We start from the raw sequence: 14,631 nt of genomic DNA on the forward strand, positions 1-14,631 counted from the left end.
GTGTGGTGGGTGCATTACAATATTGCACCATTTCACGTCCTGATATTTCCTATGCAGTAAATCAGTTATGTCAATTTATGCATAATCCACGAGATACTCATTGGATGGCAGTCAAAAGGGTTCTTCGCTATTTAAAAGGTACGGTGGATTATGACCTTTATTATGCCCCCTTTATAGTTGACATTCATGTTTTTTGTGACTCGGATTGGGCTGGTAACCCGGATGATAGAAGAAGCACAAGTGGATTCAGTATTTTTCTTGGGAACAATTTAATATCATGGTATGCCAAGAAACAAGGAGTTGTCTCACGTTCAAGCACAGAAGCAGAATACCGAAGCATGGCTTTAGCCACAGCCGAAGCTTACTGGATAAGAATGCTAATAAAGGAGTTCCAACTGTATCTTTACTTGCCTCCAATTATTTGGTGTGACAACATCGGAGCACTGACATTAGCCTCAAATCCTGTTTTTCATGCTAGAACCAAGCAAGTGGAAATTGATTATCACTTCATGAGAGAAAAGGTAGTTAATAAAGATATTTTAGTTAAGCATATCTCCACGAAAGACCAGTTAGCTGACATATTTACCAAGGGACAAACAACAACTCGATTTCAATTTTTGAGGTCCAAACTCATGGTTCGTCAACTTCCCATCAGTTTGCAGAAGGGTGTTAGAGTATGCAATGACTCAGTCAAATATTTGTTAAGAGAATCAAGGGAGAAGTTGAAGAAATTAGATCAGGATAACAACTATGCAGCAAACAAATCACCTCCAGATTTTTCTCACTCCTTGATTTTGTATAATTGGTTACATGTAATACTTAAATACGTTGAATAAAAAGTAAATGGCAGGCAAGCCAACAAGTTCAAACTCTCTCAGTCTTTTCCATTTCCTCTGTTTATTTTCATTTTACATATAGGGATAAAAATTACAAACTTGGTTTTTAACGTAGTTTGGCAAGCCTACATCCACATCTCAAGCATAAACTGGTCTTGAGTATTGTATTCTTTACTAATCCAGCCAAAGATTATAATTTCCTTGATGAATCCCCCACTAAGCCTTTTTTCACTACTTGAAGAAATACCCACTTCAAGATTTTCCACTTTTATGATGTACTTCACCAATGACCAAGAGTTTTTCACATAAACTCTTGAAGGATTATACTTGTTTGAAATGTAACAATACTCTCTTAAAGAGTAAAGAATACAATTGAAGCTTATATCTCTATAGTTCACTCGATAGCACTTAAAATGTATGAAGGTGTTTAAGTGCAATGAGTAAGAGAATTTATACACTTTTGTAAGGATGTGAAAGTTTTAAATGCACAAATATGAGTATGATTTAGAATTGATGATTTGAAATTATTTTTATAGCTTGTGTGTGTGTGTGTTTCTAGCAAAAGCTAGTCATTTTATAGCCATTATTGTTCCTCTGACAAATGAGACAATCTACCGGTTCATATTGGTCAAGCCAGTCGGTCAATCGATTCCCTTAGATTTCAAGGTGTTCATCCTTGATGAACGTGCGATTGATCAGTTCACTTGGTATGGCCAAACGATTGATTGGTTTAACTTAAAATCCAGTTTTAGCAGTTTTAAGCCTAATCAATCTTGAACTGACTAAATGCATATCAATTTCATAATGCATGCAATGTGAAAGTGTATGAATTCACTTTAATTTATGCTATCAAGTTAGATATAAAGATTTACATAATTTGCACTAAAATTAATCCTTAAGAACTAAGTTTTCACTTGCTTTGCATCTTGGATTTGTTGATTGATTTCTTCACTTAATTCTTCATGCTTATTGATAATCTTTATATAAACTTGTTTAAACTTATTATCAACCAAGCATATATTAGTTCATTTTCATTTAATTGTTATCATCAAATTATATAAAAATATATGACCCAAAGATCAATAGTCATAACATTCTTTTTAGGAAAAATTACATCAAGCCTCATATAAGTAAAATATCATATTTTACATCTCAAGTCAACTAAAATTCTCAAATCAAACAAAATAACCAAACTACCTATCATATATAATATATCAAAAACATATATAAAAAACAAATAAAAAAAAAATATCTCCAAACTCATTATGTCTCTCTTTCTTTATCTCTCTTTTTTTAAACAAAATCTAAACCTAATCTAGTTTAACCAAAATCAAAGCTCTTAATATTTGATTTTAAAGGTGTCGAGATCTAAGTTGTTTCTAATTATTAGGCTTGGTATTGTTTTTATGTTATTACATTAATACTTCATCTTGAAAAAGTTATGTGTTACTCTTTTTATCATGGATATGAGATTTGAGAAGATTTGAGGTTTTTTATTTAAATTTGAAGTCTTGGTCATGCTTCTAACAAACACGGGTCATGGTGAGAGAACAAATTTTTGTTGTTTTTTTTGTCTATATGGGTCTTGGTGAGAATAAATTTCTATGCATATTTGATTTGGGAGTTGAGTTTTGAGGGGAAAAAAAGAAAGAAAAGAAGTCATGGGTTAATATTTGGGTGTTGTTACTGCTACTGCCATAGCTAAAAACCTTTGTATGGAATGTCTTCACTTTTGTACCGAAATCAGCTTTCGATTCAAAACCACCTATGCTGAGTTTTGTGTCTAAAACTCAATTGTGAGAGATAATCCATAATCAAGAAAACCTCTCACTTTCTTTGTCTTTTGCTTACAACACAACAAATATAAAAAAGACCCTATTTAAATTCTCTATGATTTTAGGTTTTGAGTCGAAACAAAGAAGGATCAAAGAGCGTAAGAATATCAGGAGTAGTGTTATGGAGTGCATTACTAGGGTTCTTGAATAAAATTAAATTGTTTAAACAAACCTTAGATAGAAAAAATAATTTTGTACTATAATTGTCTCCTTGTTTTTGTTTTCTATTTTCTGGATATAAGTCTTTTCTTTTTCTAATTTGATTATATCTAGGTAATGCTCCTAAATCTTTGGTTATTATATGATCTTTAAATACTAACATTGTTCTCATTTTAGAATGGCAAGACACTTGTATTCTGTAGTTGTTGATTGTAAACTTCTAGGTTGTGTTTTTTTTATGACTATGAAAATCTTAATAATAAATCACACTAAATATTTTGGAAATTTAAGAGAAAATGGTAAGGGTGATGGCTAGAGTTTTTTAAATTTAATGGAAAAGTTGTGATGTTATTATTGTAAGGACTCTTTAGTCATTAAATGAAATATAATAACAATCCTGTAAATAATATGACATTTTTTGTTGATTTGTTTTGGTAGGATATAAAGTGTTGTGAACTTATTAAAGTTTAGGATATAAAGTATAATTTTCCAAAAGACAAAGGCAAAGAAAAAGAAAAAAACGATGAAACTATAAGAGGCTTAATGTAATCGCCCCCAACCCCCACCCCCACCCTTTTATAACATTAGTAAACACTTCTTTTTAATAGTCTTTATGATGAATTTTATTGTAAATTTATTCGATGGCTTTCCCACACATATCAATTTTTATTATCATATAATTAAATAAAAATATATTCTAAAAAAATGATTAAACCCAACCTGATCCATGACTTGGCTTGTGAGTTTTGCAAATTAACTCGATTTGACCGAGTCGATCCAAAACATCATCTTCATAGTATATAAAAAGAAAGGGTCGAAATGACACCATCTTGAATATATATTAAATCAATCTAAGTTTTAACCGGGTCGTATTTGAACATGTCAGGTCGATTAGATCATATAAGGTTAGCTTTCATATAGTTCAATTTAAAACTCGAGTTAGGTAAGAAGTTGAGTTAAATGATTTTTGGATTGACTCACTTGGCCAGGTAGGGTTTTGTCACACTAGCAAAAAGTAGGGTTTTGTGACACTAACAAAAAGTTTTCTATGACAACACACGAGTAGTGTATTATTCTTATATTTTTTCAATATATTTACATCAAAATCTTCATAATTTGTCTAAAAACAATGTTTCGACACAAAAATACTAAGTAAAAAGTAGAGTGCATTGGTTAGATAAAAAGGTTTCACTTTGAAGAATGCTTTTATTATCTAAATTTCAAATTGCTAATATTTTTTTTATATTTTTTATCGTTTTTTTATTTTCATTTAATAAAAAATATAGAACAAAAGAGTTATGTTTATTTGTTGAAAAAAGTTAGAAAAGGAGGATTTATATGATCAAATCATTTTATTTAAATACAATTTAAATTATTACTCTTCTTATTAAAAATAAATTAATTGCCATATAATAGAATAATGTTTTTAAAATTCAATAAATAACACAAAATAAAATATCTTAATGTATATCTATCTGAGCTTTTCAACTTCATTTTTAATTAATATCAATAATTTTTTTAATATTTATTAGCGTATGTAATTTTCAATTAACATCAATAAAGATTTCTGTAATAACGCATGAGTAATGTATTATTTTTATATTTTTTCATTACATCTTCATCAAAATATTTATAATTTATCTAAAAACATTTAACACAAAAATGTTGAGTAAAAATAGAGTACATTTGTTTTTGCGTTTTAAAAAAATCATTGAAAAGAAATGAATTTGTTTTGCTTGAAATTAATTTTTTTTATATTTTTCAATCGTTTTAATATATTGATATTATAAATAAATTTAAAAAAAATAAAAAATTTATTATTTTAATCTAATAAAAAATAATTTAAAAAGTAATCACTGTTATAATATCAAAAATACTTTTAATGAGTTAAAAAGATTTTCATAATGTCTATCCGACCAACTAGCTAGTCTTGTTCTAATTGTGGAGAACTAGAAAACTTGTACTAACTATTAGTGGTTTGTAAGAGAAGATAATGTTGTTAACTGTGAGAGAAGCATGTCCTTGCTCGCCCATTAGCTTCAACCTTTCCCGTCTCAATTCTACAAGATTCTCTCAAAGACTCAAAACCTCAGTTTGCAGAGCCAGCTTCTCTGTCCAGCCAAAACCCAATGCCAAGTCATGGAACTCTACCCTTAACTCCAACAGGTACTTCTTTTATATTTTTTTTTATGGGACACCCCGTTTGTGTTTTTATTTTTTTTTATTCTCTTATTATCTTGTCTTTTCATTCATTAAATTTTGATTTCCATGACTTCATCCAAAATGGGTTTTATTTGTATTTGGGTGTCTGTTCAGGTTAATTTGTTTGTCTCATGCATTGTTTGGCTAGAAGAATAATAATTCGAAAGTGTTTTTCTTGGTTTATTGAGCATATTGGTGGTAGTCTTTCTGATTGCGTTATGATTCTCCTGTTGTGTGTGGATCAAATGGGCATTTAGGAGACACAAAGGAAATAAAAAATGTTCGTTTTTGGACTAGGGGTTGTGGGTGGAAACCAAAAGAACTCAAATTGTAAAACAAGGTGCATGTGTTCGATTAAATTGAAGCTTGGAAGTGAATCGACGATTGGTATAGTTGTATGAAGAAGATACTTTCTGAGAGGTTTAGGCACAAGCAACTAGAAGTTGTTCTAAACCAATGTGCCAGTTCAACTTGGTGTGCGATGTTGATTTGTGAGAAGCTAGTTTTATCTGCCAAGACTTCATAATGAAATGTTCAAAGTATTAGCATTGTTAGACCATTGATCCCCTAGTTTTTTGTAGCCTTGGAATCATATCAAAGTGCCAAATGCTTTTCCCAATTAATCTAGACTTTAGGTGCCACAAAATTAATAAGCAGCTTCATTGCAAGGTATTTCCATATGTGTGAATTAGCTAAGCTTGCGAGTTAAGCTGGTTGGATGGAAAGGTAGACTAAAAGCCCCCCCCCCCCCCCCCCCCTAAAGCTTCCTATGCTAAACAGGGTTAATGAAGAAAGAAAGAAAACGATTGATAAAGGTGAGTTTCAAATTCTGATCTAAGGAAAATTTAGCTTGATGCACTTGTTCTTGTCTATTTTGCTCTATATTTTGTATGCCCTCATCATGGGGTTCCATCTTCTACATAATCTTCTTCTATGCAAGGAATTGATTCATCTTAAACTAAGTTCCTATCTGTTTCAGATCATCTACTTGGTGAAATCTTTTCTAGTTTTCCTCAATTCTTTTGATTTTTCAAGATACATAACCTTCTTCTAGCTGGTTATGAGTGATGCCTCTTTCATGATTTGGATCTTGCTAATTGTATCTGGGAAAGTTAACTAACTACATAAGGTCTATTTTTTTTTTATTGAATCTAATTATTTTGACATCTCATATTCATAGTTATAAATGCTTTTTATTTGTTCTCAAACTTTCTTCTATTTTGGTACTTCAAACTCAAAATAATTCCCTGTAACTGGCTTGGTACCATCCCCTGTTATGATTGAATATGTTCTGCCTGATTTTCATGCTTAATTCCATAATCCCCGTTTTACTACTTCTAAATTAAGTAGCATACTTGTGCTGTTTGAAAAACCGCTCATTGCATGCCTTAAACTAAAGCTAAGGTGATGCAGCTACTAGTTTCTGTCATCGATCTTTGAAATCAGGCAAAAAGTACTCTTAGCAAATTCAACTTTTTCTGTCAAGTTTTAAGGGCATTGAACTTTTCAATTCAATAAGTTCTAAGGAGTCGAGGTTTTAGTAGGTGTGTTTTCATTTTGAAATCATCCCATTCAAAGTTTTCCCACTTAACATTTCCTGTAATTGATTATTTTTCAGTTGTTGTAATATCTATTTTTCTTGCTGACTTGAATTTCTCCTCAGCTGTGAGAGCTCCAGTTTTGATCCCTTGGGTATTAATTTAGATGGACCACCCAGTCTAAATGCTGCGTGGGAAAGTCTTCTAGCCTTCTTATCACCAATACTTGAGAGTGCTTCAAATACAAGAAAAGATAAGCGAGGAGTTGCAGGTCTGTTTCTGGCACAATGTCTTATGATATTCAAGTTGCAAATATAATCTTAGCTCTTAGCAATTAAGTAGATGCTTTGACTCTTGGCAGCTGCAATTGAGGACAGTTCCATTGATTTTGGTGATTTCTTCAAAGGCCCACTACCAGGAAAATTTCTCAAGCTTTTGGGGTTTCTGGTTGTATCCCGTCTTGGAATATATATACCCCTTGGTGGGGTAAATCGGGAGGCGTTTGCTGGAAATTTAGATCAGAATAGCTTATTAAGCACTTTGGATTCATTTTCCGGTGGAGGCATTGGTAGACTTGGAATATTTTCACTTGGAATTGTTCCCTTTATCAATGCCCAGATTGTGTTTCAGCTTCTTGCTCAAATTTATCCCAAGTTGCAAGATCTTCAGAAAAGAGAAGGTGAAGCAGGAAGAAAGAAAATTCTTCAGTATACTCGTTATGCTTCAGTTGGGTTTGCTATAGTACAGGTAACCAGCTAAATGTTCACCTGAATAATGTATAAACTTGAACCTAGATTCATTGAATAACCCACTAAAGTTTTGTTGTTGCTAAAATTTTTAATTGTCTTATATATTCAGGCTATATTTTTTATTAAGATGTGAAAAGGAAAACCATTCACACACCTTTTATGTTGTGGAATATTTTTTTTATCAATCCCTTTAATAGAAAGTGCTTCTGTCAACCACAGAGTTAAATTTGTGAATTAAGGGATCAATTTTGTGCAAACTGATTTTCAGTCTGAATTGCACATAGTAGCACGCTAGATTTACTTGTCATATAGCAGCGTAACATATCAGTCTGTGATGGTGTTGAACATTAAATATCATGCTCCAAAACAGTTGATGTTCTCATCAGAATAACTGAAAATGTATTCTACAGTATGATGTAAGGTATTTTTGATTTCCATTGCAGGCAATTGGCCAGGTTCTTTACCTTCGTCCCTTCGTTGATGACTTTAGCACGCAGTGGGTTCTAACATCTGTTACTTTATTGACACTTGGTTCTGTGTTCACAACTTACATCGGAGAACAGATCTCTGATCTAAAACTTGGAAATGGCACATCTCTTTTGATATTTACAAGTATTATTTCCTACTTGCCGGCATCGTTTGGTCAGACTGCTGCTCAGGCAATTCAGGATGGTAATTATGTTGGACTCGGCACCATTATCTTCTCGTTCTTCCTATTAGTTCTCGGCATTGTGTATGTCCAGGTAATTGTTAACTATTTTTGAAATAAAACTTGAGTTTGTGGAAGAAACAAAATGTTAATGAATACCAGGACAAAGGATTTCAGGAGGCAGAGAGAAAGATTCCACTCAACTATGCCTCAAGGTACACCAGCAGCAGCAGCGGGCTTCAAAAATCTGCTTATCTACCCTTTAAGGTCTGTATTCCATACTTCATGTATCATGATTTTTTTTTTTAATTTCTTGAGTTTGAAAGCTTTGATTTAATTCGTTGCTAATTATTCAGAATGCTTGTTGGTCAATTTATTGATATGTACCTTTATTTTCACCTAGGAGTAATTAACTAGTCATTTCTCACACTTATACAAAATTAAGAAAAAATTCTCCAAGTTTCAATGTTATAACTATGCCAATGTACATGTATCTATGACTGGCTGTAGCCATTGACCTGGTTTAGATACGATATTTTGCCTATCAAGTGTATCAACTGCATGGGTTTTGTCATACACGAAGATCATCTTGATAACAGAGTGCCCCAAATGGATTCCTTCTGTCAATTCCAAAACTTATAGAACTTCAATTATCATAAAAGTAAGAGCAGCTTGATACCTGTACATGAGAGCATTTATACATAAAATACCTCTTCAACTTGAACAGCAAAATTTGTCCATAGAAGATGAGGGCAAATGTCATGCCTCTTTCTATGGGAGGATCAAAGGGCCAAAAGATTGGCTTTTTTCCTGAACAGCAAAATTTGTCCATAGAAGATGGGGGGAAATGACATGCCTCTTTCTTTGGGAGGATCAAGGGTCAAAAGACTGGCTTTATTTTGGAAAGGAGGAATACAATTTGTTTGAGTTATCCTTATGTGGAGACATGATCTTTGGAAGCACAAATTTAGTGGGTTACCCACTTGCTTTTATAAAGAGAGGCAATCAATGTTGAATTCATGCACTAGGGATCTCTTTCAGCAACAATCAAGTTAAATCTCATTTGATTTCCCGTTTTTGCAGGAGAATGTCTTATTTTTCATATTGATTCTATATCTGTTATCTTTCTTGGTAAAATTCTCTTCTTCCATCAAGAAGAAAAAAAATAGCATCATATATGTTTCTTATTTGCCCCCAAAAATTAACAATGGAAAGTTTTATGTCATTTGAAAAATTGGGGTTACCTTGAACCTCTTCCTATCAGATTAGTTTTAGCTCTCTAGAAAAGGGGGATAACAGAAAGATCTTGTTGTTACTTCAGCATCATTAGTTCGACTTACAGACCTCTTATTTTTCAACTCCCTAACAGTTAGAGACATCAAGATTATTAAATAATGTTTGATGATAGTTTGTTAATCTATAACCACAATAAGACTACCTTTGACATTCAGAAGTTAAGTCTGATAATTTGTCTTCCAAATATTTTGGTTGTGTGATATTTATGCAGGATCTTCACCACCTTAAGCTATGAGCTTGAGCATATTACAACTGCATATGCTGTAATACAGAATCCTGTATTGTAAAAAGCTTGTCATGCAATGCACATACTATGCTATGTAGTCTAGCATGTGCACCTTCCTTTTATTGAGTTGTGATGAGATGGCTTCCTGTGGTTGTATGTTTTTCCATTCAGGTTCAATTGGTCTTTATATTTATATGATGCTTTCATTATGCAGGTAAATAGTTCTGGGGTGATGCCAATTATATTTTCTACATCATCATTGGCTCTGCCTGGCACCCTAGCACGGTTCACTGGGATATCTGCACTGAAGAAAGCTGCATTGACTTTGAACCCAGGGGGTGAGTATTTTACTATTTTGGTTGGTTGTGTTTGATGAAACATGAAACGATGTTAGTTGATTGGAAACAGTTTGTTGGTGCTAACAAAATTATTGATTATAAACCTAGTTGCTTAAAAGTTTCATCATCTTACCAAGGTTATGGGAGCTAATTTTCTCTATTCTCATTTGAGGGCCTTGTCATGTTGCATAAATTGCTCAAATACTTTTGAATGCTTAGCATCAACTCTACTTACTCCAAACAAATTCAATGTTTACAGTAGGATGCTGTACTCTGTCTTCCTTTCTGTTTTAGTATGGTAATTGAGTTATCCGATTCAGGGTTACCTTATGGTAGGGTGGGATGGGTGGCTATTTTCCAGCCCCATATTTTACTTTAGAGTTGTAGTGTTGTATATAACCTAGGGAACCAAACTATTGATAGTAATGACATGAAATACAAGAAAAGAGATAGAAGAAAAGAATGTGCCATCAATAAACTTTCGTCTCGTGGATTCTGTTTTCTGTCAGCATAACACAGATTAATATAGTTTGAGCTAACTGGATAAATATTTGCAGGTTCTTTCTATCTCCCCACCAATATCCTATTAATAGCCTTCTTCAACTATTACTATACCTTCCTTCAATTAGACCCTGATGATGTGAGTGAACAACTGAAGCGCCAAGGTGCATCAATTCCACTAGTACGACCGGGGAAAAGCACAGCTGCATTTCTTAAAACAGTAAGTTATTTTCTCTCTTATGAAATTTGTCTATTGTTTGCACTGTAAACCCTGAATCAATATATGGACCCCATACTTGAAATGCTATCATGATTAGAACCTCAGGTATTTGTTACATGAATTCTAGACCATGCTAATCTGATTAGAACCTCAGGAGTTTGAATTTGTGCATTAAATAATTGACCTTGGAGTATTCATCAAAATGGTCAATTACTGAACAATCTTAGTTTTTATTATAGGAAGAAGTAGGCAATCACATAATCTGAAATTTAATTACAAATGTCCTGCTGCTTGGGTTCTTTTGATTACATCATTGCCATCCAAAATGAATGAAACTCACCTCACCTCACCTCACCTCACCTCACCTTTTTCCTTTATTTGTTTAGTTTGAACCATAGATGAACTCTTTTGGCCATTTTCATTCATGAGTTCTTGGTTGTTCAATGGAAGCAGATTTGGTCTTTTAGTGATCAGCCCCCGTGCTACTACTTTGCGTTTACGTGGAATAACCTGTATGAATATGATTTCTATATATCATAATGGTCCCTTTTATGACATGGATGTCTGGACACCCTTATTATATTTCATTTAAATTACATTTAAGAAAAAAAAATAGATGCTGATTTCACTGGGGGTGTGAGATAGAGCACTCTTCACAGGAACAATGCTATATATATATATATATATATTTCAGGTTTCTTAACTCAATTGGATTCAATAATTTGTTTTATCATTGTTTTTTATAAACCAATAGGGAAAAAAAAAAAAAAAAAGAGCACATGTGTGGGCCTAGGTACTAAAAAAATAGCCTAGGCACATGGGTCTTCTAGCCCAGTCATAGCCCCTACAACCTGTTTTTTTATTATTATTATTTCTTAAAGGAGTGAATGACCTATCATCTGCCCTCTTTTTTTTTTCTTGAAAAAAAAAACAGCAGACAACACGTCATCTGCTTTCTGCAAGTTCTGGCAATAGGGGTCGCTGGAAAATTGAGGGTTTGTTTTATTTCAATTTAAAACTCATTTTCAACCTGTTTTTGACCCAAAACATCCATAAAACACCTCAAACACCTTGATAAACTTATTCATGGCCACAAAAAAACCCCAAAAAATACATAAATTTTGTTGCTTTTTATTAAAAAAACATTATTCTAATAAATAAAAAAATATGTTGTTCTTAAGAAGATTATGACTTTTTTATAATTATATTATTGATTGCTTTATAGATAATTATGTATAGGACCAATATGCACAATTTTCAGAATAATTTGCTCATTAATATTAAATCAGAGTAAAATATTTTTTCCTTAATTTTTTATTGTAACTTTGTTTTATATAATTTTAAAAATTTATTATTCTAATTTTTTTTTCATGTAACTATACAAAGATGATCAATTCATGATTTTTTATATTTTTTTAATCGAAGGATGCTTTCACGATCATAATGAGCTTTTGCTTAAAAAACAATACTTATAAAAAAAACATATTTTTGTCAAAATTAAAAAAAAATGCATTAGAAAGTTTATTTTTTTATTAAAATTATATGTTTTTCCCTTTTTATTTCAAATCGACTTAGTTTCTCCAAACTTCTTTTTTCTTATATTTGTTTCTTTTTATTCAATGAACCTTGCTATTATTAAAATTAAAAAAAAAAAAACTTTTGTTGTCAAAACAGAAGAATTTACATGAATTAGAAAAGACAATTTCAATGAAAAAACATATTTCTTCTAAATAATTTTATTTGTTGTCTCTCTTTTAAACCCGACTAGGGCCATGACCTAGGTTTTGGATTATGCGAGTTAATCCGGGTCAATAAAAAGTCTTCATTTTATTATTTTTATAAAAAAAACATTGAATTGATGTTGTTTTTACTATATATATATATATATATATATATTTTAAAAAAAAATAGGCCAATTCAGGTTTTTGTGGGTTGACCGATGCGCGAATGGCACGTGTCAGGTTGGCTGGGCAACAATGGTTCAGCCCCCACACATCTTGCTTTGAAACTTGGCCCGGTCTAGCTGCTAAGTCGATGGGTCACCATGTTGACCCACTGGACTTGGCTGGGTTTAGTAACACTACCGAAGTTCCTTGTGGCAGCACGCTGGCAGCTGTCTAGTGTGGAGTTAAACTACCTTTTGCGATAGTGTTCCAAAAGAGCCACGGGAACCCTTTTAACTGTTCTGTAATCCAGATAATCCTTTTCAGAGGGCTACACAAAGCTGATTGTCTGCAGAAGTTGCTAGAAGATTTTATTATTGCATTTGTCGAGTTTAAGTCTGAGCTTTAAGCTTTGATTGGCTTCTTGTGATTCTTGGACTTCGTATTTCTACTAAATGGTCACACTACAGGTTCTTAGCCGCATATCTGTTCTGGGTTCTACCTTTTTGGCTATCCTGGCTGCTGGTCCTTCTGTGATCGAACAAATCTCACACTTGACTGCATTTCGAGGATTTGCAGGCACTTCCGTCCTGATTCTTGTTGGTTGTGCAACAGACACTGCAAGAAAAGTTCAAGCAGAAATAATATCCCAAAAGTACAAGAACATAGAGTTTTATGACATTGACAGGTATGATTAAAGGACGACAGAATGGGAAGACAAATCTTTGAAATTGTATACTAGGGTCATTGTGCTGTATGATTGTGTTACGTTTTCTTTTATTGATTTAGGCTGTAATTAGTACATGCTGCTCCTTCACAGCCAGAATTCCCTAATTTAAATTTTTTTCACAGAAGATAACTGAAAATCCTTAATTATTATTTCCTTACTGGTTTCTGCAGTCAATGGAAGACTTAGATTGCCAAGGTTTTTTCGTTCCACCAGAACTATGCACCTGGTATTTGCACTACAGTCATTCTTGTAGCTTCCCTGTGGCATTCGGGAAGATAATTCATCTGACATAACAAGTTTTCTAAATCATCAACAGCTCTATGTTTAAGGCCTTGTTTAACTATTTTTCTGGAAAGTAATTTTCTTTGTTTGGTGATCTCTGGAAAACTACTTTCATGTCTTTTCTCATAAAGAAACCGACAAAAGCAAAAATAACCCTCTCTTTCTTTCTCTTTACACACATTAATAACTAACACGAATCTTACCATAAAAACTCAAATATCTAACTCTCAATCAAGAAATACCATGAACTAATTTGACTTTTTTTTTTTAATTTTAAAAATTTATTTTGAGGTTTTAAAAATAAAATTTATTTTAAAAATATTTAACAAAGTTATATATCTATAATATTATATTTAAAATATTTATATTATATGTATATTTATATTTTTAAAATAAACTATATATAAATATATAATATAATAATTTTTTTCCTTTATAATTATACTTTTTATCTTTTTTTTTATTGTAAGTGGTTTATATATATATATTAGATAAACTTAAAAAAAAAATTTATAAATTATTTTCCAGTTAATTTTTCATGGTCGAAATACTATTTTTTTAATTTATTTTTCATAAAATTATCAAATAATAAAAAATAATCTACTTTACAGATATTTACTTTCTATAAAAATCACTGTATTCTAGCAAATAAACAGGGGTTAGTCAAATTTCCGAGTTCCCTTTTACAATCACGTATGCGTTGGAAAACAGTAAGTCCAGTCAAGCAGCTCTGAAGTCTGAACCCTTACATTAACTTGTTCAGATTGATCAGTCACCATTAGAACTGGCATTTCGATGTTTTTGGCTTAGGGTACGAACTGGTACTCTGACGTTTTTAGCTCACAGTACGAACTGGCAACAATCTGATCATATTTGATTATACTTAACAAGACGATGTCAAATATAAAAATAATACAATTTGAAGTCACTGTATTATGAAATCAATGGTGCTGCCAAATGGATTTAAGGACTGATTTGAAGAAAAGATAGAGCAAACAAATTCCATGGTTCATTGATCACCTCTGATGAAGGCAACATCAAAACTCTAATAGAACATTAGTGATTATATACAACCACTGGGCCAATACAAGAAAATCCAAATCCACCCCCATATGGATTCTGGAATGATCTCTGACAAGTACCTGAAACTAATTAGACCATTAATGGAGACAAAAGTAGGTATCATA

The 14,631-nt window shown here is 32.2% G+C and overlaps 1 protein-coding gene across 2 annotated transcripts; it reads left to right on the forward strand.

The window, feature by feature from the left end:
* Positions 1-4,747: 4,747 nt before the first annotated feature.
* Positions 4,748-13,356, forward strand: LOC7465997 (preprotein translocase subunit SCY1, chloroplastic). 2 transcript variants are annotated; one of them, XM_024602540.2, is made up of 8 exons: positions 4,748-4,996; positions 6,696-6,841; positions 6,932-7,317; positions 7,763-8,062; positions 8,131-8,235; positions 9,705-9,828; positions 10,386-10,549; positions 12,903-13,356. In XM_024602540.2, exons 1-8 carry the CDS (start codon positions 4,824-4,826, stop codon positions 13,128-13,130), a joined length of 1,626 nt encoding a protein of 541 aa, XP_024458308.1. In that variant the 5' UTR covers positions 4,748-4,823; the 3' UTR covers positions 13,131-13,356. The 2 variants fall into 2 exon arrangements, with proteins under 2 accessions (XP_024458308.1, XP_002309386.2); XM_002309350.4 differs by having other exon boundaries at positions 4,750-4,996; positions 8,146-8,235.
* Positions 13,357-14,631: the final 1,275 nt, after the last annotated feature.

Source organism: Populus trichocarpa, chromosome 6, assembly GCF_000002775.5.
Source record: "Populus trichocarpa isolate Nisqually-1 chromosome 6, P.trichocarpa_v4.1, whole genome shotgun sequence".
NCBI lineage: Eukaryota > Viridiplantae > Streptophyta > Magnoliopsida > Malpighiales > Salicaceae > Populus > Populus trichocarpa.

Excerpts from the sequence above, each read along its gene's own strand:
- LOC7465997 (XM_024602540.2), top strand. The coding sequence starts at position 4,824 with ATGTTGTTAACTGTGAGAGAAGCATGTCCTTGCTCGCCCATTAGCTTC. Across the intron at positions 6,842-6,931 it reads AGATAAGCGAGGAGTTGCAG|CTGCAATTGAGGACAGTTCC; the intron begins GTCTGTTTCTGG and ends GACTCTTGGCAG. Across the intron at positions 8,063-8,130 it reads TCGGCATTGTGTATGTCCAG|GACAAAGGATTTCAGGAGGC; the intron begins GTAATTGTTAAC and ends AATGAATACCAG.